General features: G+C 52.4%; 2 protein-coding genes across 6 annotated transcripts; both read left to right on the forward strand.

Moving 5' to 3' along the window:
- Positions 1 to 998: 998 nt before the first annotated feature.
- On the forward strand, positions 999 to 9,575 carry KLK6 (kallikrein related peptidase 6). 5 transcript variants are annotated; one of them, XM_027514999.1, is made up of 7 exons: positions 1,000 to 1,131; positions 1,795 to 1,959; positions 2,315 to 2,362; positions 2,988 to 3,156; positions 5,979 to 6,226; positions 7,666 to 7,802; positions 8,923 to 9,575. In XM_027514999.1, the coding sequence occupies exons 3-7, from the start codon at positions 2,317 to 2,319 to the stop codon at positions 9,073 to 9,075; spliced, it is 753 nt and encodes a 250-aa protein (XP_027370800.1). In that variant the 5' UTR covers positions 1,000 to 1,131; positions 1,795 to 1,959; positions 2,315 to 2,316; the 3' UTR covers positions 9,076 to 9,575. The 5 variants fall into 5 exon arrangements, with proteins under 5 accessions (XP_027370805.1, XP_027370800.1, XP_027370802.1 ...); XM_027515001.1 differs by having other exon boundaries at positions 3,000 to 3,156; XM_027515000.1 differs by having other exon boundaries at positions 1,815 to 1,959.
- A 2,917-nt stretch (positions 9,576 to 12,492) lies between these two features.
- Positions 12,493 to 22,427, forward strand: LOC113876136 (kallikrein-5-like). Its single transcript, XM_027515005.1, has 6 exons — positions 12,493 to 12,720; positions 13,016 to 13,099; positions 15,601 to 15,862; positions 17,296 to 17,552; positions 17,741 to 17,874; positions 21,926 to 22,427. The coding sequence occupies exons 2-6, from the start codon at positions 13,027 to 13,029 to the stop codon at positions 22,079 to 22,081; spliced, it is 882 nt and encodes a 293-aa protein (XP_027370806.1). The 5' UTR covers positions 12,493 to 12,720; positions 13,016 to 13,026; the 3' UTR covers positions 22,082 to 22,427.
- The last annotated feature ends 2,921 nt before the right edge of the window (positions 22,428 to 25,348 follow it).

A 25,348-nucleotide genomic window follows, 5' to 3' on the forward strand; every position in this document is an offset into this window, starting at 1 on the left:
AATGCCAAATCGGTTTTCATCCCAGGGGTGACGGGGCCCGAGCAAAGGTGGTGACAATTCGATTTAATGCAAGAATTAAATGTTAACCTGTACTGCCAGGCCCACGCTAGTTGCTGAGGTAGACATTATTCATATCAGTTGGACTTATTACCCAATGACTTTCCCAAAAGCTTCCATTTCCATCCCACCTCTCCCATCTGATCACCACACCCATTTCCCAACACGCGGCCACACACACCCTCAGGGCTCCAGCTCATCACCATTCAGTTGCTTCCCCACCTGGGCCAGATCCTTGAACTACCCCCCATTCTCCTCCTGATCGCAAGCTCAAGTTCAAAGACACCTCTTCAAATCTTCCCTGGACACCTCCATGGCTTCCTGAATCCCCATTACTTATCACGTTCTCACGTGGCTCCCCAATCTTCCTGCATCCCTGCCTATTTCCACGGCCCATGTTTATTTCCATATACATGTGAATCTTCAAGTCTTGAAGTCCCCCTGGTCCCACTAGCTCCCCTGGGGCTCCCACCTCCATGTCGCCCCTTCTCCAGGAGTTAACACCCCTCTGTGCATACACACGCTTCTCCTGGCAACGCAGGGGACGCTAGGAGAGGTAAGAAGAGAGATTTAGCGTGTCAGTGGAAACACAGAAAATTGAGGGGGAAAGACAGAGATACAGAGAAAAAGATAAACAGGCAAAGGATGCTGAGACAGAAGCAGACAGACAAGAGATGGAGGCACCGCCACCACCGCCAAGGAGAGAGATGGACAGACAGAGACATGGAAGAGGGGGACCAGGAGGGTCAAGAGCCCTGGTATCCGGCCAGAGGTGGATGGACAATCAAAGCACAGTCAGAGAGGGACAAAGGGAAGTTATTGATGAAGCCGCCCGTCCGCCTGCCCGGAAGAGAGCTTGAGAAATGGAGGTGCCAGGAGCATGGCACAGGGTGCTGGGGGCGGACAAAGCCCGATTGTTCGAAGGCCTTTTCCCCATAGCGCCTGGCTCTGCACCTCAGCCTGGGGCCGGGGTGGGGACCGGCTTGGTGACACATGCTCTCTTGCTGGTTGGCTTGCTCTGTCTTGCGGGGACACGGAGGCTCTTGAACACCCACAGAGGCAACTTAAGGGCAGGTGGGTGAATCACCCCAACCCCACTGAACCCTTGCCGCCTGGTGGCCCGTGCCCCGGGGCACTGATGGCCTGCAGGCCCCAGAGCGCTCACAGGAGTGGTGGGAGGCCCGAAGGCCGGGGGTACTGCGTGCTTGCCAGGGACACAGGCCTTCTGGGGTCCTCCCAACCTGTCGTGCTCTAGGACCTAGAAGTCTAGGAACTGAGGACAAGCTCCCGCCCTTCCTGCCTTTAGATCCAGGTGTACAGACTTCCGGCCCCTTTCTCCCTGGAGGTCCAGAATTCTCAGCCCCCAGCCCCTCCTCCCTCAGACCCGGGGGTCCAGACCCCCAGCCCCTCCTTCCTTGACCTGGGAGTCGGGGAGTCGCCCCCCTTGTGCACTCAGGCACCTGCACCCCCTCCCTTGAACCAGGGATCAGGGGTCAGCAGGAGCAGTGTGGTGGGGGTGGGAGGAATGCGTGTGGGAGGCCCGGAGGAGGAAAGGGCGGGGCCGCCTCCTGCTCCAGGGGCCCGGGGCGGCAGGGGTTAAAAGGAAGCATGGGAGCATCTGAGGACAGGACGGGCCTCTTCCAGGCAGGCCAGGGTGCTGGGGTGTCTGTCCGCCAGGCCCTGGGCGCCCACATTCTCTGCTTTCGGCCCTCTATCTCTGCCTGCCTCTGCTTTCAGCGTGCCTTCTCTCTGCCCAGCTCCCTGCTCTTCTGACTCTCCCTGTCCATCCATCCGCTCGGGACACCTCCTGTCCCTGCCCCAACCCAAGAACCGGCCCATCCCACCCCCCGCACCCCCGCAGCCGGCCCCAGCAGAAGCCCCAGGTGTGGAGGCGAGTGACAGGTAAGCTCAGAGCCAAGGGGAGGGGGAGAAACCCCAGGGCAAGGGAAGAGCTTCAGGGGCCCTCCGTCCTGTTACTGAGCAGGCGAACCAGAGCCAAGAGGAGAAACAGAACGAGTGTAGAAACATAAGGAGAAGTGCAGGGTGAGCAGCAGGTCCTGGGGCCTCGCTGGCATCCCCGCCTTCGTGGGACCCTCAGATGGAAGGCATGGGTTGGGAAGATAAGGAACCAGGAGGCTAAATGGGAAGGACGGAAGCCAAGGATCAGGAGAGCATGCCAGCCGGGGAGGATGGGGAGGGAGGAGCCTGGGCGAACCCTGAGGCTGGGACTAATGCAGGATTTGGCTTCCCTTCTCAGGAATGGCCGTGAAGATGCTGGTCATAGCACTGGTTCTGGTCGCTGCAGGTGGGCAAAAGGGTGGTGGTGTGAGGGAGTCAGCTTGGGCGGGGGGTGGGGGGTGGCTGATGGGGAAGAGATTGGAATTGGGAATGGGGACACATACGGGTATGCTGGGGAGGGGGTTTAGAATGAGGAAGCCATTGGGGAGTTTAAGTTAGGGATGAGGGATGCAGGTGGGGAAGGGGTGGGAGGTGGGCTTCAAGATGGGGAAGAGGTTGAGGTTGGTTTGGGACATGGGGAAACTGGTAGGAGGTGGGTTTAAAGATGGGCTTCCCAGGTGGCCGCTAGTGGTAGAGAACCTGCCTGCCAATGCAGGAGACATAAGAGACACAGCTTTGGTCCCTGGGTCAGGAAGACCCCCTGGAAGAGGGCGGGGCAACCCACTCCAGTATTCTCGCCTGGAGAATCCCAAGGACAGAGGAGCCTGGTGTGCTATATAGTCCATGGGGTTGCAAAGAGTCAGACAGGACTGAAGTGGCTTAGCAGGCACGCATAGGTTTAAAGACAGGAGAGTTTAAGGATGGGTTTGGCTCTGGCGTTAGGGATGGGGATGAAGTTGATGATCAAGGCAGCAATGGGGTTCAGCTTGGGGGGGTGTAGCCGACACCTCCAGACCTCCCCTCTCACTCAGACCCTCCCTCAGCCCAAGCGGAGGAGAAGGACAAGGTACTCCACGGTGGCCCCTGTGAGCAGACGTCTCACCCCTACCAAGCTGCCCTCTACACGGCGGGCCACCTGCTCTGCGGAGGCGTCCTCATTCACCCGCTGTGGGTCCTCACCGCTGCCCACTGCAAAAAACCGTGAGTGTCCCCGCTGCCGCTAGGCCCTGCGGGTTTCGTGCAGAACTGCATGGCTCCCACGTCGTAACGCCGTCTGATAACCAGGCTCAACTGGCCAGTATTTAATTGAGTACCGTATCCGTGCCAGGCAGTGTTTGGGGCCCTGGGGGGTGCAGAGCAGTGAGGAAAACAAGCAAAACTGCTGCTTTAATAAACCGACCTTCTACATGGGGAAGGAGGATCTTACCGGGCCCTGTAGGGAAGAGTGGATTTAACTCCAAGTGCAGGGGGAAGCCGCGTAGGGTTTTCATCAGCGAAGCAGCAAGTTCCGGTTTACGTTTTTAAGAGCACTCTGGAAAGGGCTTCCCAGGTGGCGCTAGTGGTAAAGAACCCCCCTGCCAGTGCAGGAGATGTAAGAGACATGGGTTCGACCCCTGGCTCAGAAACATCCCCTGGAGAAGGAAATGTAAACCCATTCCAGCATTCATTCCTGGAGAATCCCATGGACGGAGGAGCCTGGAGGGCTACAGACCGTGGACTCGCAAGAGTCAGACACGACTTAGCAACTAAACAACCACAGGTCCAGGACCAATCCTCAGGGCGCTAATAACCAGTAGCTGGAGTAACAACAGCCTCCATTTTTTTTCAGTGCTAACTATGGGCCATGTGTCTAGTTAGGCACCTGGAATCCCTCACAGTGAAAGAAAGTGAAGTCGTTCAGTCGTGTCCGACTCTTTGCAAGCCCATGGACTGTAGCCTACCAGGCTCCTCTGTCCACGGAATTTAGTTTTCCAGGCAAGAATACTGGAGTGGGTTGCCATTTCCTTCTCCAGGGGATCTTCCCGACCCAGGGATCACACCTGGGTCTCCCACATTGCCGCCAGACGCTTTACCATCTAAGCCATCAGGGAAGCCCAGTAACAGACTTTTTAGACCCATTTTGTAGATGTCGAAGCTGAAGCTCAGAGAAGTAACAAGTGATAAACCAAGAGGTGTCATGCCCCAGTGGCGTCAGGGGAAGACCTCAGTAGAGGTCTCCCCTTGCAGGGTCAGGGACTCAAGGACCTCCAGGGTGGTCTCCCCCAAACACAGGGAAACCTGGCATCACTCTCACCATCCTCATTCATTCATTCAGTGCACATTGACCAAGGGCGCCCATGAATGGTAGATTTGAGCTGGGCCGTGGGGACTCAGCAAAGACCCAGCGAGCTGCCCAGAGTCTCTGCCCTTTGGAACGCAGGAGTAGACAGGCACCGGAAGACAGCTGTTGAATCCTTGGAGGGGGCAGGCGGGGGTGGGGGTGGGGGGTGCGGGGGAGAAATATATAATCACAAATTACTCTAAGTCCAATGAAAGGGAAAAACAGGGGTGGCTCCATGAGAGAAAAGAGCAGAAGTACCTGCTTTAGACTGAAGACGGTATCAGGAAGGACTTTCTGATGAGATGAAATTTAAGCTGAGGCCCAGAAAATGAATGAGAAAGGGGAACCAAATGAAGAAGCAGGCTGAGCATCCAGGGCAGAGGAAATAGAAGGCCCAAAGACCCGAGGTGGCAACAGTCTGAAGAGTTCTAAGGAAAATGGTTCACTGAGGGTCAGAGAATAGTGGGATTAGGCACGTGAGCTTTATTCCGAGGGTAATAGGGAACTACAGAAAGTTTCTGAGCAAGGGAGCAACACTTTGATCCATTTCACAAATATTTATTCAATGTCTGTCATAGGCCAGACACTGGTCTAGGTGCTAAGGAGGATATATCTGACTAAAACAAAAATCTCATCTTTTTTTAAAGTAATATATATTTTTTATTTTTGGCCATACTGAGTCCTCATTGCTGCGCAAGTGAGAGCTACTTTCTAGCTGCTGTGGGAAGGCTTCTCACTGATATCATTTCTGTTGTTGCAGAGCACAGGCTGTAGCGTGTGAGGGCTTCAGATGCTTCAGATGTTAGTTGTGGCTATGGGCTCAGTAGTTGTGGTGCATGGGCTTGGTTGCCCCACAGCATGTAGGATCTTCCCAGACCAGGGATTGAACCCGTGTCCCCTGCACTGGCAGATGAATTGTTAACCACTGGACCACCAGGGAAGTCTGAATATTTGCACTGTGATTGAGTTTCCAGGGAAGGCCGCACTGAGAAGGTGACATGTGAAGGAGGTGAGGGAGTGAGGCATGCAGGTATCTGGGAGAAAGAGCTGCTGGCAGGTGGAACAACCAGTGCAAAGGTCCTGGGGTGAAAGGATGACTATTGTGTTCAAGGAAAGGCCGGGAAGCCTGTGTGGCTGGAGCAGAAAGAGAAGGAGAGTGGGACACGGCTGACGGATAATGGGGACAGATTGTGCAGAGCTTTATGGACCACAGTGGGAATTTTGGCTTTTACTCTGAGCAAGATGGGAGTCATGGGAGGGTGCTGAGCACAGGAAGTACACGGCTGGCTTGTATTGTTAAAATAGCCCTGGCTGCTTTGTAGAAGACAGAGAGGACTAAAGGTAGAAACCAGGAGTCCAGTGAGGCTGCAGTCCAGGTAAGAGATTACTGTGGCTCAGACCAAGATGGTAGCAATGGGGGAGGAGAGAAGTGGTCAGATTCTGGATATGCTTCGGAGAGACAAAAGGATTTCTGGACAGCTTGGATATGAAGCAACACATAAAGGGTCGCGAATAGCCTCCGGGGTTATTCTGAAAGGATGGAGTTGTCATTTGCTGAGCTGGGAAGCCCACGAGGCAAGCGGCAGGCCAGATGTTTCATGGTGCACCAGGTTACCCCATCTCCCACCGTAGGCGCCCCGCCCCGGAGTCTCCGCTGCAGTCCAAAGGGCTTCAGGCGAGACCCCGCCCTTTCCTTTCCCAGGAATCTGCAGGTCTTCCTGGGGAAGCACAACCTTCAGCAAAGGGAGTTTTTCCAGGAGGAGAGCTCTGTCATCCGGACCGTGGCCCACCCGGGCTACAATGCCGCCACCCACGACCAGGACATCATGCTGCTGCGTCTGTCACGGCCGCCCAGGCTCTCCGACCACATCCAGCCTCTGGCCCTGGAAAGAGACTGCTCAGCCAACCACACCAGCTGCCACATCCTAGGCTGGGGCAAGATGGCAGATGGTCAGTAAGGGGAGAATGATGTGGTGACCCGTCATCACTGGGTGATGGGTCATGGTGGGGGGAGGTGGTTCACGGTGAGAGTCAGTGGGAGAGTGAATTAGTGGGTGAAAGTTCAATGGGGAGGGAGGGCAAATACGAGAGCTGGGCTAAAAGTGAACAGCCAGAGAAGAGCGCAGACCAACAGCTGGTTGAAACGGAGTTGTGGGACATGACATGAAGGGTCAATGAACAGGGAAGGTCACTGCGGAGATATCAATCAGGAAGGGGGCCAATTGTCAAAAAGGACTGATCAGGATGATCAAGAAAGGATAAACGGAGGAGGGACTAATGGAAGAAGAGAGATCAATAAAGCAGGGAAGCCAGCTGAAGGATGTGGATCAAGAAAGCGAACAGTGTAGAGAAAGCTGATGGTGGAGGAACCAATTGAGAAGAGTCAAAGGTCAAGAGGGGTCAGTAGATAAAGGACTAGAGGCAAAAAGAAACCCAATAGATCAGCAGGAACCATGGAGGGTGGGCCTGTGAGTGAAGAGCCAAAAAAGAAGGGGGAATCAATAGGGGAACACGAGGCCATTTAGGAAACAACCAATGAGGGAGCACAGCTTTGGATGAAGGGCCAATAGGGAGGGAGAACCAATGAGGAAAGACGGGACCAGTTAGGAAAGGCACACAGTCAAGTGGTGACCAATCAGGATGGGCCAATGGGAAAACAGGTCCAGTGAAGGAGGACGGGATATAACAGAGGAGCGACTAATAGAGGAAGAGAATACTGAAGAAGGTGGGACCAGTGGAAAAGTGACAAGTGGAGGCGGGACCTAAGAGAAAGGAAAAACCAATAGGAAATGAAGACTGAACTGTAGTGCTGGAGAAGACTCTTAAAAATACCTTGGGCTGCAAGGAGATCAAACCAGTCAATTCTAAAGGCAATCAATCCTGAACATTCATTGGAAGGACTGATGCTGAAGCTGAAGCTCCCATACTTTCGCCACCTGATGCGAAGAACTGACTCACTGAAAAAGACCCTGATGCTGGGAAAGGCTGAAGGCAGGAGAAGAAGGGGACGACAGAGGATGAGATGGTTGGATGGCATCTCTAGCTCAATGCACATGAGTTTGAGCATGCTCCGGGAGTTGGTGATGGACAGGGAAGCCTGGCGTGCTGCAGTCTATGGGGTTGCAAATAGTCAGACATGACTGAGCGACTAACCTGACTAAGAGAAGGGGTAATTAATGAGGAAGACAGGCCAATGGGAGGGAAGAGTGATGGGAAGAAGGACCAATCAGGAGTCAGTTAGTGGAAGTGGGTGTTGAGAATGAGTGACAAACAGGAATAATGGAACCAGTGGGAAATAGGAATCATTAGGGGAGGGAGGATTTATAGATGTTGGAGGATCAGTGAGAAGGGTGGACTGTGAAGTGATCATGGCCCATCTCTCTTTGCAGGTGAATACCCCGACACCATCCAGTGTGCGTACGTCCACCTGGTGTCCCGTGAGAAGTGTGATCATGCCTACCCTGGCCAGATCACCCAAAATATGGTGTGTGCCGGGGATGAGAAGCATGGGAAGGACTCCTGCCAGGTGAGGACGCCGGGACCCATCGGCTACACAGCCAAGGAGGTAGACAGGCAGGAAGAGACAGACACATAGCCCAAATGGAAGGGACAGACACACATAGAGTCAGGTTGGGTGAGAATCAGAGGCATGGAAAGAGAGAGAGATTCAATTCCATACACAGAAACACAGACAGGGACAGGCAGAGACAAAGAGCCGATTAGCAGAGACAGGAAGTGCAGAGACAAGGATGGAGATGAAGAGATCAAGAACCAGAGAGATACAGTCAGGAGGCAGATGGTGCCAGGAGACTGTCCCTCCTCTAACAGAGCCCCCACCGTCCTGCTTGGAAATAGCCAAGCTGTGCAGAAGGGAGACCCTAGCCAGGGAGCAAAGGGGCCCCATCCTCTCTCCCAAATACCTTTAACTTGGGTTCCTGCCACGTCGTCCATTGGATCTCTCCTTCCGGTGCCCAAACTGACCCCTCTGCATTGGAGGATCTGCAGAGACCAGCCAAGAGGGAGAAGGAGACAAAGCTAGAGAAAGGTGATGCCCAGTGAGTTGGATGCAAGGAAAGGGCAGGAAGAGAAGCCGCATTTCTGAGACTGTCCGTCCTCCCTTTAGAGATGTCTGTGTTTCTGAGTCTCCCTCAGTCTCTATTCCCCTGACTGTGGCTTTGTGTCTGTCTCTCTTTCTTTGTATATGAGTCATTCTCTCCATCTGAGTATCTTCACCCCCTCTCTACATGTCTCTCTGTGTCTCCTTCTGTTTTTCTTTTTTTTTTAGAGTAGGTTTTTAAAGTTATTTATTTGTTTATGGTTGCCCTGGGTCTTCGTTGGGGCTTTCTCTAGTTGCGGTGAGCGGGGGCTGCTCTCTCGTTGTGGATGGGCTTTTTATTGCGGTGGCTTCTCTCATGGTGGAGCACGGACTCTGGGCACGCGGGCTTCAGGAGTGGCGGCACGCAGGCTCACTAGTGGCAGCAGAGCCTTAGCGGCTCCGTGGCACATGGACTCCTGCCAGAACAGGGATCGCACCCACCTCCCCTGCACAGGCGGATTCCCGGTCCACTGCACCCCAGGGAAGTCGCCGTCTCTTTTTCTTTCTCCTGTGGGTCTGTGTCTGACTCTCTCCCCCTCTTCACCCACAGGGCGACTCCGGGGGTCCACTGGTATGTGGCGACCGCCTCCGAGGCCTCGTGTCCTGGGGTAACGTCCCCTGCGGCTCCAAGGAGAAGCCGGGCGTCTACACTGACGTCTGCAGATACGGTCACTGGATCCAAAGAGTCATTCAGGCCAACTGATCCTGATCTGTGACCTCCACCTCTTGACCTCTTCCCCTCCTCCTGCCCACACCCGACCCTAATGCTTAATAAAAAGCCGTGACACCACAGTGCAGACCCTTCCTGATTCTACCCCAGCCCCACCCTCTCATCGCTAGGTGTGATGGTGGACACGGGCTAAGGTCTTACCCCTGCCGCTAACAGAATACACACAATTCCCTTCCAGTGATCTCCTCCTCCCTTGATGACCCCATGGGCTCAATTTCTTCCTACAGAGAAGTGGTCTCTTGTCTGGCCAGAGTCGAGTTGGGGGGTCCCAGCTCCCCTACTTGCTAGCCATGTACCCACAGGAACTGCCCTCCTTCACTGTGTAGGTTTTCTCCTCTGTAAAAATGAAGATAAGAATCATACATGCCTCATAAGGCAGTGGCTGTGGTGGGGGAGATTGAAGGTTGTAAAAGTGTGAAACACAAGCAACAGTGCCTGGCACACCCACGTGAACAATAAAAGAGTGAATTTTATTATTTGTGGTGCTTTTTGCTTTTATTCCTCATCTGCCTCTCTGAGGCTCGGATATCCTTAGTCCTCTTTCACAACCCAACTTGATCTTCCTCCCCCTCAGGGAAGATGCCCTTGATTCCTCCACCTTGTACCAGCCCTGCCCGAAGGTGGATTTCTTCACTAAACTCCCCTTGTAGCAGCATCAGCAGGGAGATGAGAGGGCTGGGAGGCCACTGTGAGTGGGTAAGACTAATGGGAGAGTAGAGGGGAGGAGAGCGCAGGGACCAGATCCCAAAGGACCCCAGACCCCAGGTTGGGAGTCTGGGGCTTCTCCTGAGGTAGCGGGGAGCCACGGAAAGAGTGTGAGTACGAGCAGCTCTGGGACCAGGTGCAGGATGGGCCAGAAGGGAGAGATGATGCGGGGTGAGCAGGGGCTGGGGCTAGGAGGGCTGGAGAAGAGAGGCTGAATTTGAGTACACCATATGGAGGTGCTTGGGTCAGGAGCATTCTCAGGATGCTAATGACCTGTAGAAAAATCTGCAGGTGGAGAGGGGCGGTGAGAACTTCCGATGTATCCTCGACATGGTAAATTATCCAGGATGGTGGGGGCTAGGGTTTGAGGCTGGAGAAGTGGGTGATGGGGCTGGGAATGTAGGTCAGTGGAAGATGGCGCTGGGTCCTGAGTGCCAGGCCGAAGAACTTGACCTTGATCCTGAGGGCCTTGAGAAAAGGACAGACAGGATCGGAGGCAGATATGTGAAAGATCGCGCTGCAGTCCAGTTGAGGAGAGAGGAGGGGGATGGGCAGGGAAGTGGAGAGACCAGAGACGCAGCCCCCAAATGAGGGGAGCAGACAGAACCGGGTAAAGACCCAGGCTTGCATGTGCCTGCTGGGCTTCTTCCACCCACATGCACTGCGCACGACCCCACGTTGATGTTCACGCCCTGTCCTCAGAAAGACCTTCCTCACTTAGTCCCACTGCACGAGCTCTGAGAGACAAAAGGCCATCTAAGCCAGCAATCCTCCCGGGAAGCTGAACGGAGCAGTAAGCGGGTCCCCAGAGAAAGGGAGACGAGGGTCCAACATGGGGAGCTGAAGTTTGGAGCAGAAGTAAGAATCAGAGGGAGGGTCAGAGACCACGGTCCATTTGCTTCACCAACATGAATGGCAACCTTAGTTTTGCCCTGCAGAGTAGAATGATGTCAGAAATCATCACAGAGTGTCCATTCCAGACTGTCTCTAGATCCTAAAGATCTTTAGAGCTGAGAAAAAAACACACTTAGATGTCTCAAGAACCAAAGGAAGGTGAAATTTTATCAAGGCAAAATTTGAAATTAGCACAACATGGTAAATCAACTCTACTTCAATAATAAATTAAAATGCAAAAAAGAAGTCCCCACAAACCAAAGCAAACAAAAAAAACCCTTTCTGGAATTTGGAATTAAAAAAGGTGAGTGAGCTAAGCTTAAGAGACTAAGAAAGAAGTAGCATGCAGGGTTTGTCACATTAATGCATGAAATATTCATTGCAATAGGCAAAATAAGCCTCAGACTCTTATGTTTTGACTTTTTTTTTTTTTTTCCCTACACACTAAAACCAACCTCGGGGCTCTAAATCCTCCCAGTCAACGGGTTCTGGATTATAGAGGTGAACAAGACAGCTCAGGTTTTGCCCTCAAGGAATGTGAGCTCTGCAAAAGCAGCATCTCCAGATGTCCTTGTCTGTTTTTGTTCACAGAGAGACCTGAGTTGGCACACAGTAGGTGCTCAGAAAGTAGGTGTCGGATGAGTCCTTGGCTCTTACATCCTAGCAGAGACAGAGACTTGGAGACACAGTTAAAGGCAGATGCAGAGAGCTGGGGGGCAGACCGAAAGAAGAGCCTGGATGGTAAGAGGTCAGGAGAGGCAGCCCCGGATGGCCCGGAACCAGGGAGGGAGTAGGCACCCTTTGGGTCCCCACCCAGTGCCCCATTTTCTGAGGGGCCAGGAGCCACCCACCCCTTCTCCCAGCCTCTTGGCTTCCTTCCCCATTGGCAGGTGGCCCTGCCCAACTCTCGCCCACACCTGGCTGTGCACGGCAGTCTGTGGAAGTCACCTGCGGGGGCCCCTAGACCAGATCCCTGCCCCTTTCTGCCCTCAAAGCACCAGGTCCTGGATGTGGGTCAGGAGGAGGTGTTGAGGGGGTCCCTCGGCAACGTAGCCAGAGTCTTCCTGGCCCCAAATGGACAGCAAGGGAGACAGAGGGTCAGAGACATGTGGAGATGCATGCACTCAATGACAGAGAGAGAGAGGGGGAAGGAGGAAGAAGGGGAAGAAGAAGATGAAGAAGATGCAGAGACAGAAATAGAGATAGGAGACAGGGAAGGGTAGGGTCAGAAAAGAGAGAGGTAACAGAAAAGATACAGAAAGAGACCCAGGGTGTGGAGAAAGAGAGGTTAATTGAGAAGCACAGAAACACACAAAACGGCATGAACAAATTTTGGAGGTGATGGATACATTTGTTATCCTGGTTGGGGTGGTGGTTGGATGAATGCGAGTCAGAACGCATCACGTTGTACATATTGAACATGAGCATTTTATTGTAGCTCAGTCATACCTCAATAAAGCTGTACGAAATAAAGCAGAAAGAGACACCGGTTGGGCGCCTTAATACTGAAAGAGACTCAGAAAGATTCCAAGGCCAGCGGAACACAGAGAGAAGCCTAGAGCAGAGGGAGGCGGGCAGGGGAAGCCGAACGAGATAAGGCACAGGGAAGACGGAAAACCGAGCCCAGCGCGCCTCCGAGCGGGCGAGGCGCTGGGATTGAGGCTCGGGGAGGCCCCGGGGCCAGAACTCTGGAGACCCCTCCCCATCCCGGGGCCAGGGAGGCAGGGAGTGGCTTTCGGGACTGGGTGGGGGGATGCTTTGGGGGCGGAGGTGGGGGGAAGGCCGGAGGAGTGGTTGCTAAAGCCCTGTAGGGCGCCTCACTACCCGGGAATGCGCCCCGGGGATCATTGGGTGGTTATAACCCAGGCCGGTGCCGGGAGCCGAGGAGGAGGAGGAGGAGGAGGTGGCTGCTGCAGGACCGCGGCGGCGGCGGCGGCGGCGGCGGCGGCGGCGGCGGCCTGAGAGTCTGCGGCTGAGCCGGGAGCCGGGTCCCCACCCGCCACCTGGGGGTCGCGGCAGGTGAGCCCTGGGGAGGGGCGAAGGGACGGAGAGACGGCTCCGCGTGGGGTCTGGTCTGGGAAGGATGCGTCCGGGTCCTCTCTCCATCCCATGTCCATCCTCGCTCGGAGACCGGAGACTGGAGGATGCTCCGAAGTCTAGAATTTCCCCCTAGCCTCAACTCAGCACTCTGGGTGGACCACGTGCTCATGGCCCCTCTCTGCTCTGAGCCACAGGGTGTGGAAGGAGATGGGGGTGGGATAAGTGGTCCCAGAATCACCCGCCCACCCTCTTCTCCCCCACCCACCTCCATCAGGTGCAAAGACCATGGCCGCAGCAGGAGCCCCCTGGTCCTGGATGGTCCATGCCCTAATCGCAGCCCTGATTCTGGGGGCGAAAGGTAACCAGGACCTCAGTGTGTGCACACAAGCCAACCGTGCTGGGGAGGGGGGAGGAGGGCCAGGGAGCTGTCAGGGACTCTGTGATCCAGGGGGACCCCGTGTGACCAGTTATGGCCACCAGGGTCGGGTGACTGTGAACCTGCATTTGTGATTTTGTGTGGCGGTGGGACAGCTATGTATGTGAGCGTGTGTGTGTGTTTGTGTGAGTGTAAGTGTGTGTGTGGTGCCTTTTCCCATATCAAGTGACTATCTGTGACAGATGGGACTACCCTTTGAGACTGTACATGTGATTGTGTAACTGAGTGTGTGTGCATCCAAGATGATGTGTGTGTCTCAATGATTGTGTGGGTGGCTGTGTGTGTGCTGTGAGTGCTACTGTGTGCCTGGCTGTGTGTGGCTGTTTGGCTGTGTGTATGGATGCCAGCTGGTTTCTGTCCCTGCATCACAGGATTGTGTCTGACAAAAGTGCTCGGCGCCGTGAAAATGTGTGGCTAGGTGCCTTCACGTAGCAATCTGTGATTGTGTGATTGTGGCTGGGTGCGAGGTTATGGGTGGTTATGGGTGGCTCTCTTTGTGAGAGCTACATGTATTGCTCACTGGTTTGACAGCAAGGAGATCAAACCAATCGATCTTAAGGGAAATCAACCCTGAAACACTCATTGGAAGGACTGATGCTGAAGCTGAAGCTCCAGTATTTTGGTCACCTGATGCGAAGAGCCAACTCATTGGAAAAGACACTGATGCTGGGAAAGATTGAGGGCAGGAGGAGAAGGGGATGACAGAGGACGAGATGGCTGGATGGCATCACTGATGCAATGGACATGAACTTGGGCAAACTTCAGGAGAGGGTGAGAGACAGGGAGGCCTGGCATGCTGCAGCCCATAGGGTCGCAGAGAGTCAGACATGATTGAGTGACTGAACAACAACAACTTTGTGTGACTGATTAAGGCTCTATGTATGGGTGACTGTATGTGGCCGTGTGTTTGTAGGATCTAGCTCCCTGACCATGGATCGAACCTGGGCCCCCTGCATCGGGAGCTTGGAGTCTTAGCCACTACTGGACCACCAGGGAAGTCCCATGACTGCGTGTTTGTAGGGGTTGTATGAGTGAGCACGCAGTGGTGTGCGTGGAGTTCCCATCCCTCCTGCAACAGACCGAGTGTGCGGAAGAGGCCGTCATCATGAGACAGTGGCTGTGTGACAGTGAATGAGGCTAGGCGACTTGCCCTGTGTCATGCGTGGTCCACAGAGTCTATCTAACCTTGTCACTATGCTATCGTGCTGTGTGCAGAAGTGAGGGGCAGTCTCTACATGTCTGTGCACAGGTATATATATATACAGGTCACTAAGATGCTGTGTGTGGGTGAGTGAGATCATGTCAGTTCAGTCACTCAGTTGTGTCCGACTCTTTGCAATCCTGTGGACTGCATGTCCATCAAGTCGGTGACACCATCCAACCATCTCATCCTCTGTCGTCCCCTTCTCCTCCCACCTTCAATCTTTCCCAGCATCAGGATCTATTCCAATAAGTCAGTTCTTCGCAACAGGTGGCCCATGTATTGGAGCTTCAGCTTCAGCATGAATATTCAGCTCCAGTGAATATTCAGGACTGATCTCCTTTAGGATGGACTGGTTGGATCTCCTTGCAGTCCAAGGGCCTCTCAAGAGTCTTCTCCAACACCTCAGTTCAAAAGCATCGATTCTTCGGCGCTCAGCTTTCTTTATAGTCCGACTCTCACACCCATACATGCCCACTGGAGAAGTGTCAGCCTCCCCCGAGTGAATGTACTTGGGGAGCGTCTGCACCACGAGGCAGAGCTGCGTGTGGGGATGATTCGTGTCGCTGTGTGTGTGCGTGTCTGTGACAGCCGTCACAGACAGGCGATGAACCCGCGATGGGAGAACCGGTGATGGAATAAGGTATCTGGGTCCCTTCGTGCAGGTTTGTGTGAGGAAGAAGGGTGCACACTTGTGTTTTTGAATTCACAAAACAACTCTGCTCTCCACCGCCCCACTCTGATGAACCCCTTCCCCCTGCCCCAGTCTGAGCACTTTTCCTAGCTCTGTCTCTTTTCCTCAACCATACCCCTGGTCCAGACTTTATCTACACTCCGGGGTCCTTGGGCTGTGCCCCTCCACCAAGAAAGGCCCCAGCTTCTTTGGGTTTACCTCCTTGGGCCAGGTTCTACCTCCGGTCCTGGCCACAGTTCCTAGAACCCAGCTCCGGCCTCTTCCTCCAACTCAGGGCTCTTTATAGAATCACTCCTCCCCTTGACCCTGGCCTTGGCCTCGCCCAGATCGATTTCAAGCCCCACCCATATCTCAGGCCCTGCCCACACAAGCCCAGACCCGGCTCTTTAGAGGGCTTGACTTCCTCACTTTTGGAAACTAGGCCCCACCCCTTAGGGCCCTAGCCCCGCCCCTCACCCACCGACTGGCCCCGCCCCCGGCGTTCAAGCCCCGCCCCCGAGCTCCATCCCGCCCACTTTCTGCCCCCAGACCCGGTTCTTGGAAACGATGTGGCTTCCTGCGACGACCCGTCTGCCTTCGGGCCCTCTGGGAGCACCCCGGACCTCAGGCCTGGAGCGACGGAGGACACCCGGGCGGATGAGAGCAGCAGCCGCATTGTGAATGGGACCGACTGCGAGAGGAACAGCCAGCCGTGGCAGGCTGCGCTGTTGGTGAGATTCAACAAGCTCTACTGTGGGGCCGTGCTGGTGGACCCGCAGTGGCTGCTCACGGCTGCCCACTGCCGCAAGCAGTGAGTGGGGGCTCCAAGAGGAGGGCGGGGGGAAGGGCATGGGGGGTCTGGTGAGGATGGGATGGAGTCGAGGGAGCAGGAGGTGGCAGAGTTGGGGGTGGGATTTAGAATGGAGCTGGGGAGGAGAGTGGGTCGGGGATGACGTTAGACTGGGAGTGGGTTGTGGTAGGGGATGGGAGTTAGGGATGAGCTGGATTTGAGGCTAGAAATGCAAGCGCTGGATGCTTACGAATGCAAGGCAGGAGACACAGGAGACGTGGGTTCGATCCCCGGGTAGGGAAAATCCCCTGGAGGAGGAAATGGCAACCCACTGTCAGTATTCTTGCCTGGAGAATCCCACGGACAGAGGAGCCTGGAGGGCTACAGTCATGTCCAAAGGGCCGCAAAGAGCGGGATACGACTGAACATGCCTTCTTTAAAGGATTAGGCCTGGGTGAGGGCTGGTTTGGGGTCGAGAATGGGTTGAATTTGGGTTTGAGCTGATGCTTTGGAATGGAGATAGTATTAGGTTTGGCTCTGGAATTAGAGCTCTGGTGAATTAGAGCTCTGGAATTTGGCTCTGGTGAAGATTGGGATGCAGTGGAGATAAAAATGGAATTTGGATATGGTGGGGCTTGGGACTAGATGTAGGACTGAAAATGGAGTTGGGATTAGAGCTATGGGTGAGGTTGGAGATGTTCAGATTTGAGGTTGGACACGGTTAGATTGGGCTTCCCAGGTGGTACTAGTGGTAAAGAACCTGCCTGCCAATGAAGGAGACGTAAGAGACATGGGTTTGATCCCTGGGTGGGGAAGATCCCCTGGAGGAAGACATGGCAACCCACTCCAGTATTCTTGTCTGAAGAATCCCATGGACAGAGGAGCCTGGTGGGCTACAGTCCATGAAGTTGCAAATAGTTGGACACAACTGAATCGACTTAGCATGCATGGTTAGATGTGAGATTGAGGATGGCTGTATTTGGGGTTGAGAATGAATTTGTTCATGGTTTTTGTGGGGGGCTTCCATTGTGGCTCAACTGGTAAAGAATCCGCCTGCAATGTGGGAGACCTGGGTTTGATCCCTGTGTTCGGAAGACCCCCTGAAGAAGGGAAAGGCCACCCATTCCAGTATTCTGGCCTGGAGAATCTCACGGACAGGGGAGCATGTTGGGCTACAGTCCATGGGGTCGCAAAGAGTCGGACATGACTGAGCAACTTTCACTTCACTTTCTGTGGGGAAAGGATTAGAGTTGGCGCTGGGGACAGGCTGGAGACGAGTTTGCCATTGTGACCGGGGCGGGGTTAGGCAAAGGTTGGAGGCAAAGATGGTGTCGGGGATGGGTTTGAGGATGGGGGTGAAATTGGGGTTAGGGGTAGTTTTGGCATGGGAGTTGGCATTGCATATGGGGGTCGGGATCAGAGTCAGTGCGATGATCAGCACCCACCTTCCTCAGATTTTTCAGAGTCCGTCTTGGCCACCACTCGCTGTCACCCATGTATGAGTCCGGGCAGCAGCTGTTGAAGGGCATCAAATCCATCCCCCACCCTGGCTACTCCCACCCCGGCCACTCCAACGACCTCATGCTCATCAAACTGAACAAAAGGATCCGCGAGACTCCGTATGTCAGGCCCATCAACATCGCCTCCCGTTGTCCCTCTGCTGGGACCAGCTGCCTGGTGTCTGGCTGGGGAACAACCAGCAGTCCCCAGGGTGAGTGTTCGGGTCTCTCTCTCGATGCCCACCTATGTCTGCCTTCTCTCCTTCTCCGTCTCTGAACACTCTGCCTTTCCCTCGTCTCCCCGCCCCGCCCCCGCTCCCCGCCCCGCCCTGCCACCCGCCCGCCCATCTTCCTCCATCACTCACCCCCTGCCCCGCTCTGCGGTCTCTCTGTTCGACAGTTACCTTCCCCAAAGCCCTCCAGTGCCTGAACATCACGGTGCTGAGTGACGACCAGTGCAAGAAGGCCTATCCAAATCAAATAGATAACACCATGTTCTGCGCTGGGGACCAGGCGGGCAGAGACTCTTGCCAGGTAAGGCTGGAGATTTCTCCATTCATTCCAGGGGACATGGGTTTGATCCCTGATTCAGGAAAGAAACTCTCACATGCCATGGGACCACTAAGCCCACTTGCTGCGATGAAGACCCAGCAAATAATAACAGTGATAATGATGATAATAATAATAATGGTGGCTCAGTGGTAAAGAATGCGCCTGTCAGTGAGGAGACAAAAGTTTGATCCCTGGGTGGGGAAAATCCCCTGGAGAAGGAAATGGCAACCCACTCCAATACTCCTGCCTGGAGAATCCCATGGACAGAGGAGCCTGGTGGCCTAGAGCAATAATAATATACCCTATTTAATCCCACCATTAGTACCACCATTTCAAAATGTAATTAATATGTAAGAATTAAGTGTTTTACATCCTTTGAGTCTCATAGTAAGTCTTTGAAAGCTAGTGTGGATGTTTTTCAGTGGTTTTTCTTTTTCCTGTTTTGTTGTTTGCACCAGTGTGTCCTTTTCCACTGACAGTATATCTCAGATGGGGCTAGCCGTGTCTCAAGTGCTCAAGAACACTGTGTATAGCTAGTGGCCACTGCGTCAGACAGCACTCATCTCAAGGGAGAGATCAAGCCTGTGTTATATGGACAGGGAGGGTGTGCCCTGAAAAAAGATCCCACATCTAAGGGGCCACCCTTCATACCACGTACATCACATGTGTTCAGTTGCTCAGTCGTGTCTGACTCTTCGCGACCCCATGGACTGTAGCCCACCAGGCTTCTCTGTCCATGGGATTTCCCAGACAAGAATCCCAGAGTGGGTTGCCACGCCTTCCTCCAGGGGATCTTCCCCACTCAGGGATCGAACCCAGGTCACCTGCATGGCAGGCAGATTCTTTACCGTCTGAGCCACCAGGGAAGCCCTGATAAACATCACAGGTTTGTCTTATTTATTTTGGCACTTTTCAGGCAAGTGTAGTCTTAAGAATCTTATCCCCACAAAATCTGTAGTAGGAATGTTTTCTGACAAATGCTCGTAAAACATCTCAAAAAAGGAAAACAGGAACTAGGGGTATTTTTTTAAAGGCAGTATTTAATAGACAAGATTGATCACAAAGTTATTGGTGTAGTAAATAAATTTTAAAAAAATCCTATGGTCAAGAAACTGCATAAACAGTGTAATTTCAGAAAGTGGTAAGGACCATGAAGAAAATAAAATGTAGTTTTATGGTAGCAAGTGATGGGGGAGCAACATACGGAAGGGTGGTTGGAAGGACCTTGAAGAGGTGACATCTGAGCAGAGATTGACACACAGGAGCCAGCCTTGCAGAAGTTAAGAGCAAGAAAAGCATGTGCAAAGGCCCTGAGGCAGGAAGGAGTTCCGCTGATTGAAAGAATAAAAAAAAAGAGCCAGCATGTTTAGGGGACAGAGGTTGAGAGTGGAAGGATGAGTGGAACCCAGTGTTCAGCAAATACTTCTTGATTCTCAGGACACAGCTTCTTTATGTTCTCATGGCCGCTTTATTTGTTGAGGATGACAGAAATTAATGTTACAGCTCAGGGCCCTTCCCTGTAGTCAGGTCTGGATGCGTGCTAAGTTGCTTCAGTCTAGTCTGACTCTTTGTGATCACATGGATTGTAGCCCGCCAGGCTTCTCTGTCCATGGGACTCTCCAGGCCGAGAATAATGGAGTGGCTTGCCATTTCCTTCTCCAGGGTATCTTCCCAACCCAGGGATCAAACCTGGATCTCTTTTGTCTCCTGCATTTGTCAGGTGGGTTTTTTACCACTAGCGCTACCTGGGAAACATCCCCTCCTTCCAAAGGAATCTTTCTCCCTCTAAAGGAATGTAAATTAACAAGCTCTCTGCTGGCAGGATGTATGTTTAGTAATACTGGTGTTTAGTAAGCTGTGGGCTCAGACAGTACTCCAGACCCATTCTGATGTCTGGGGAAAGCTCCCCTACCCCAAAAATCTTACAAATGTAACAAATGCAAAACCTTTCCAGGTCCACCAGCTTAATCTCTATTCCCAGTTAACACTGGAAACACACACATCTGGATGGAGGGGTTTTTATGAGAAGAAAGCACATCTGATTCAGATACCAAAATCTTAAAAAAAAAAAGCTTTAAATTTTGTATTGGGGTGGAGCCAATTAACAATGTTGTGACAGTTTCAGGCGAACAGCAAAGGGACCCAGTCACACACATACATGTATCCATTCTCCCCCCAAACTCCCCTCCCATCCAGGCTACCACATGACATTGAGTTCCGCATTCTCTACAATAGGTCCTTATTGGTTATCCATTTGAACTAGAGCAGCATGTACATGTCCATCCCAAACTCCCTAACTATCCGTTCCCCTTGGCACGCGTAAATTGTTCTCTAAGCCTGTGAGTCTCTTTCTGCTTTGTAAATAAGATCATGTGTATCATTTCTTTTTAGATTCCACATAAAAGAGATGTTTCTCCTTCTCTGTCTGTCTTACTTCACTCAGCATCCAGATGTCAACATCGTAAAATGCGTAGCCTTTCTGTAGCCAAGGGTAGTACCTTGGTTTTTTTTTTTTTCCTAAACCTCAAGTGGCTTTTTCATACCCGAATGCGGTCTGGGCGTGGACACTAAAAGCAAGAAGTAATAACAATCATACTAATACTATAATAATAATAGGAGCTAATTAATTGCCAGACACTCTTTTTAAGTGGTTCAGAAGCATCAGCTCAATTAACCCATTTAACCATTATTATTAACTCTGTTCTACAGACAAGGAGCCAAGGCTCAGAGCAGTTAACTCACTGCCGAGCGAAAGGAACTCTGCAGGGATATTAAACAACAGCGAACAAAAAAGGAGAGAAATTAAACCACAATAAAGTGGAAATTTAGCAATTGGGGCAGCAGAGCTTTTTTTGCCTGGAAAACAGCATCTGCATTATAATATGAGAAGAAGCCAGGTCGGAGGGATTTTGCATAAACATAAACAAGAAGTGACAGGAAAAATGCAGAGTATTATTATAGGAAGGGTAATTACAGGGAGCTAAGGGAATTAAGCACAGGCAACCCAAATTAGTCCTCGAGAGCGATCCTCAATTCTGAACCCTCGGGGGACATGTGACAATGACTGAAGATGTTTTTGGTCGTCTCAATGTGTCTGGGGAGGGAGGGAGCACCTGGTGTGTAGTGGCTGGAGGGCTGCTGCTAAAGGCCTAACAATGCACAGGACAGCCGCCCACAGTGAAGAACTGTGGTCCCAGTAAGTTTCCCAGGTGGCTCAGTGGTAAAGAATCCACTTGCCAGTGCAAAAGCCACCGGGGGCACAGGTTCCATCCCTGAGTCAGGAAGCTCCCTTGGAGGAGGAAATAACAACCCACTCCAGTATTCTTGCCGGGAGAATCTCATGGACAGAGGAGCCTGGCGGGCCACAGTCCATGGGATTGCAAAGAGTCAGACACGACTACATGACTGAGCGAGCCTGCAGAATGTTAGCAGTGCCAGGCTGAAAAAGCTTCACCCAGGGGTTGACGGCTGCTCCTCTGCAAAAGTGAGGTATAGGTACAAGGCGGATTGATGTCAAGGATGGGTAAAGAGTGAGGAAGGGAAAGGAAGGCGTGTCCAGGAGGAGAAACTCAGTTGGAGGGAAGAGGGAGAAAGAAATAGAAGGAAAGACAGGCCACGAGGGAGACAGACAGAAAAGAGAGGCTTTGGGTAGAGAGGGACAAAGGGTCAGCGCGTGTTAGTCACTCAGTCGTGTCCGACTCCTTGCAACCCCATGGACTGTAGCCCACCAGCCTCCTCTGTCCATGGGGTTCTCCAGGCAAGAATACTGGAGTGGGTAGCCATTCCCTTCTCCAGGGGGTCTTCCTGATCCAGGTAATCAAACCCAGGTCTCCTGCATTGCAGTCAGATTCTATACCATCTGAGCCACCTGGGAAGCCCAGAGAGGGACAAAGGGGGTTTCTGAAGGGTGGACTTGGCGTGAAAGAGTAATATGCTCTCCGTATGTCTCTTTACCTGTGTCTCGCCCTCTGGTGTCTTCCTCATCTGTGTGGCCCCCACCCTCTACCTCCCCGCCTCCCTCTCTCCTCCACAGGGTGATTCTGGGGGCCCCGTGGTCTGCAATGGCTCCCTGCAGGGCCTCGTGTCCTGGGGAGACTTCCCCTGCGCCCAGCCCAACAGACCTGGCGTCTACACCAACCTCTGTCGCTTCACCAAGTGGATCCAGGACACTATCAAGTGCAATTCGTGATTCACTCCTGGATCCAGCATTCTGGACTCCCCTCGTCCCCCTGATCCCCCCACAAGTCCCCGCCTGTGCAGGGACCCTGACACTCCTTCCAGACCCCAGTTCCTTCCCTAAAATGTTGAGGTTGCTCATCTCTCCAGCGCCGCCCTCCACCTGGAGTCAAGATCCCCCTCCCCGGGCAGTGGAGAGACCAGTCCTTCTGGTCGGATCCTGAAGACAGTCCCCATAACACCCAGGGCGAAGGCTGCACATCAGTCTCCCCAGTGCTTCCTTCCTCAGGTCCAGAGTCCACCTTCTCTGCAGCTGTGACCCAGATTTGATCCCAGAAATAAAGCACCTGAGAAGCGGGCTCCGTGTGTACAGTCTTCCTTGAAAGGCCGGGTGGCCAGGAGCAGGTCACTGGCCCCTCTGCACTGCTGTTTGCTCTGTTGGGTCATCTTTGCGACTGCAGGAAACAGAGATTCCTTTGATCAGCTTTTCAGTTTATTCACAAATGCTGATCAACTGATGATTTCCTGCCAGGAATGGGTCCACATGCTGGGGATACTACAGCAGGCAGAACAGAAAAGATAGACACATTTTATACTCTAATAAGTGTGTAAGTGATATGAATAAAAGGAGAACAGAGCATGGGGGAAGAAAAGGAATGTTGGGGGAGGGGCATGTTTATACCCGATGGTCTGAAGGGTGTGGGGGAGCAGTAGCCACCCCCACCCTCGTCCCAAGGTGTCCACATCCTAATCCTGGGAATCTGTGAATATGTGACTTCGTGCGTGTGTTAGTTGCTCAGTCGTGTTCAACTCTTTGCAACCCCATGGACTGCAGCATACCAGGCTCCTCTGTCCATGAGATTCTCCAGGCAAGGATACTGGAGTGTGTTGCCATTTCCTTCTTCAGGGGTTCTTCCTGACCCAGAAATCGAACCCAGGTCTCCCACATTGGGGGCAGGTTCTTTACTGTCTGAGCCACCAGGGGAGTCCCATGACTTTACATGGCAAAGGATGTTGCAGCTGTGACTAAATTAAGGATTTTGAGAGGGAGAGGCCAATACAATCCAAAGGGCCCTTATAAGAAGGAAGCAGGGTAGGGAGTCAAAATGAGAGAGAGACTGGACGATGCTATGCTGATGGCTTTGAAGATGAAGGAAGGGGCCATGAGCCTAGGAATCAGTTCAGTTCAGTCACTCAGTCGTGTCCGACTGTTTGCAACCCCATGAACCTCAGCACGCCAGGCCTCCATGTCCATCACCAACTCCCAGAGTTCACCCAAACCTATGTCCATCGCGTCGGTGATGCCATCCAACCATCTCATCCTCTGTTGTCCCCTTCTCCTCCTGCCCTCAATCTTTCCCAGCATCAGGGTCTTTTCAAATGAGTCAGCTCTTTGCATCAGGTGGCCAAAGTATTGGAGCTTCAGCTTCAACATCAGTCCTTCCAATGAACACCCAGGACTGATCTCTTTTAGGATGGACTGGTTGGATCTCCTTGCAGTCCAAGGGACTCTCAAGAGTCTTCTCCAACACCACAGTTCAACAGCATCAATTCTTCTGTGCTCAGCTTTCTTTATAGTCCAACTCTCAAATCCATACATGACCACTGGAAAAACCATAGCCTTGACTAGACGGACCTTTGTTGGCAAAGTAATCTCTCTGCTTTTTAATATGCTATCTAGGTTGGTCATAACTTTTTCCTTCCAAGGAGTAAGCGTTTTTTAATTTCATGGCTGCTGATGGCTTTGAAGATGAAGGAAGGGGTCATGAGCCTAGGAATGCAGATAATGAAAAAGGCTCCAAAACGGATTCTCCCTGAGAGCTCCCCAAAGGAATTCAGTCCTGTCTGCCAGTGCCTTGATTTTAGCCCAGTGAGACAACACTGAACATCTGACTTCCAGAACTGTAAGACAGTAATTTCTGTTGTGTACTACTAAGTTTGTGATCATTCGTTACATCAGCAATAGGAAACTAATGTAAAGAGCCTCTCAGAGGAGGAGGTATTTGAGCTGAGACCTGCAAGATGAAGGGTTTCTCTGATGGCTCAATGGTAAAGAATCTGTCTGCTAACGCAGGAGACGCAGGTTCTATCCCTGTGTTGGGAAGATCTCCTGGAGAAGGAAATGGCAGCCCACTCCAGTATTCTTACCTGGAAAATCCCATGGACCAAGGAGGCTGGTGGGCTACAGTCCATGGGGTCCCAAAGAGTCAGACACAACTTAGCGACTTAACAACAGCGTGTGAGATGAAAAGTGACCAGCCCCGAGAATTTCTGGGACCTGGAATTCCAGATAAAAGGTTAAGTGCTTGGGCTGCAAGATGGTGATAGAATGGGTATTTCTGAGAACGCAATGAAGGCCAGTATACCTGGAAGATGGTTTGTTTGTTTCCCTAAAAGGTCGGGAAGCCACTAGAGGTTTTAAAGCCGGCTGGTGACAACGCTAAGCAGATCATTCCAGATATTGATGGAAAACAAAACGGAGCTGCTTATGGGCCAAAGTTAAAAAGGGAGGTGCGTTATCAACAGACTGTCCGTGACTTGCAGTTGGAAAACGATGGGACAGATAGTTGCCTCTAGGACGGCTCACTCTTTCCCCATGCAATCTTGCTTTCATGGTCTCTTCTCATTTTCTGCAAGGGGCCTCTGTTTTCTCATCACTTCTGGGACAACTGGCTCCAGTGATTGGGTTGTCTTAGTTCACAGTCAACAGAGAGGAAAAAATCTGATTGGCTGCTCGTGGGTCAGGTGCTGACTCTGGATCCAATCAGCTATGGTTAAGGAGGTGGGGCCACCTAATACGGGCCAAGCAGTCCATCACCCCACCTTCAGCAGCAACCCACGGGGCAGTGCCCTTGAGAAGGCTGCAGGGTGTGGCGGTGGAGGAAACAGACCCATCTGGGGACAGGAGTTTTGGTCTTCAGAATCCAGACTTCAATATTGTATTTGCTCTCAGTTCATCCAGATTTTTGTCTATAGATGTGAACGTTTCCTTCTCACCGTTGCCCTGTATGTTATTATGTAAACGTGCTTCAACTTACTTACTCATTTTTACTTTGGATAAGTATTGGAGTAGTTTCTAGGTTCTTCAACAGTTTTAAACAGCTTACCTTTTTCCTGATGTAACATCTATTGGACTTGCCTGTTGGTCCAGTGGCTAAGACTCAGTCCTCCCCACATCCCTGGTCAGGGAAATAAATCCACATGCAGCAACTAAGACCCGGTGCACCCAAATAAATAAATATTACGCCCCTAAAATTGCAAAAAAAAAAAAAAAAAACTA

This window comes from Bos indicus x Bos taurus, chromosome 18 (assembly GCF_003369695.1).
Source record: "Bos indicus x Bos taurus breed Angus x Brahman F1 hybrid chromosome 18, Bos_hybrid_MaternalHap_v2.0, whole genome shotgun sequence".
Taxonomy (NCBI): Eukaryota; Metazoa; Chordata; class Mammalia; order Artiodactyla; family Bovidae; genus Bos; species Bos indicus x Bos taurus.

Coding starts and splice junctions, on each gene's coding strand:
- KLK6 (XM_027514999.1), top strand. CDS start 2,317: ATGGCCGTGAAGATGCTGGTCATAGCACTGGTTCTGGTCGCTGCAG. Junction 3,157..5,978: donor GCTGCCCACTGCAAAAAACC/GTGAGTGTCCCC, acceptor TTCCTTTCCCAG/GAATCTGCAGGTCTTCCTGG. Junction 7,803..8,922: donor ATGGGAAGGACTCCTGCCAG/GTGAGGACGCCG, acceptor CTTCACCCACAG/GGCGACTCCGGGGGTCCACT.
- LOC113876136 (XM_027515005.1), top strand. CDS start 13,027: ATGGCCGCAGCAGGAGCCCCCTGGTCCTGGATGGTCCATGCCCTAATC. Junction 13,100..15,600: donor CCTGATTCTGGGGGCGAAAG/GTAACCAGGACC, acceptor TTCTGCCCCCAG/ACCCGGTTCTTGGAAACGAT. Junction 15,863..17,295: donor GCTGCCCACTGCCGCAAGCA/GTGAGTGGGGGC, acceptor CACCTTCCTCAG/ATTTTTCAGAGTCCGTCTTG.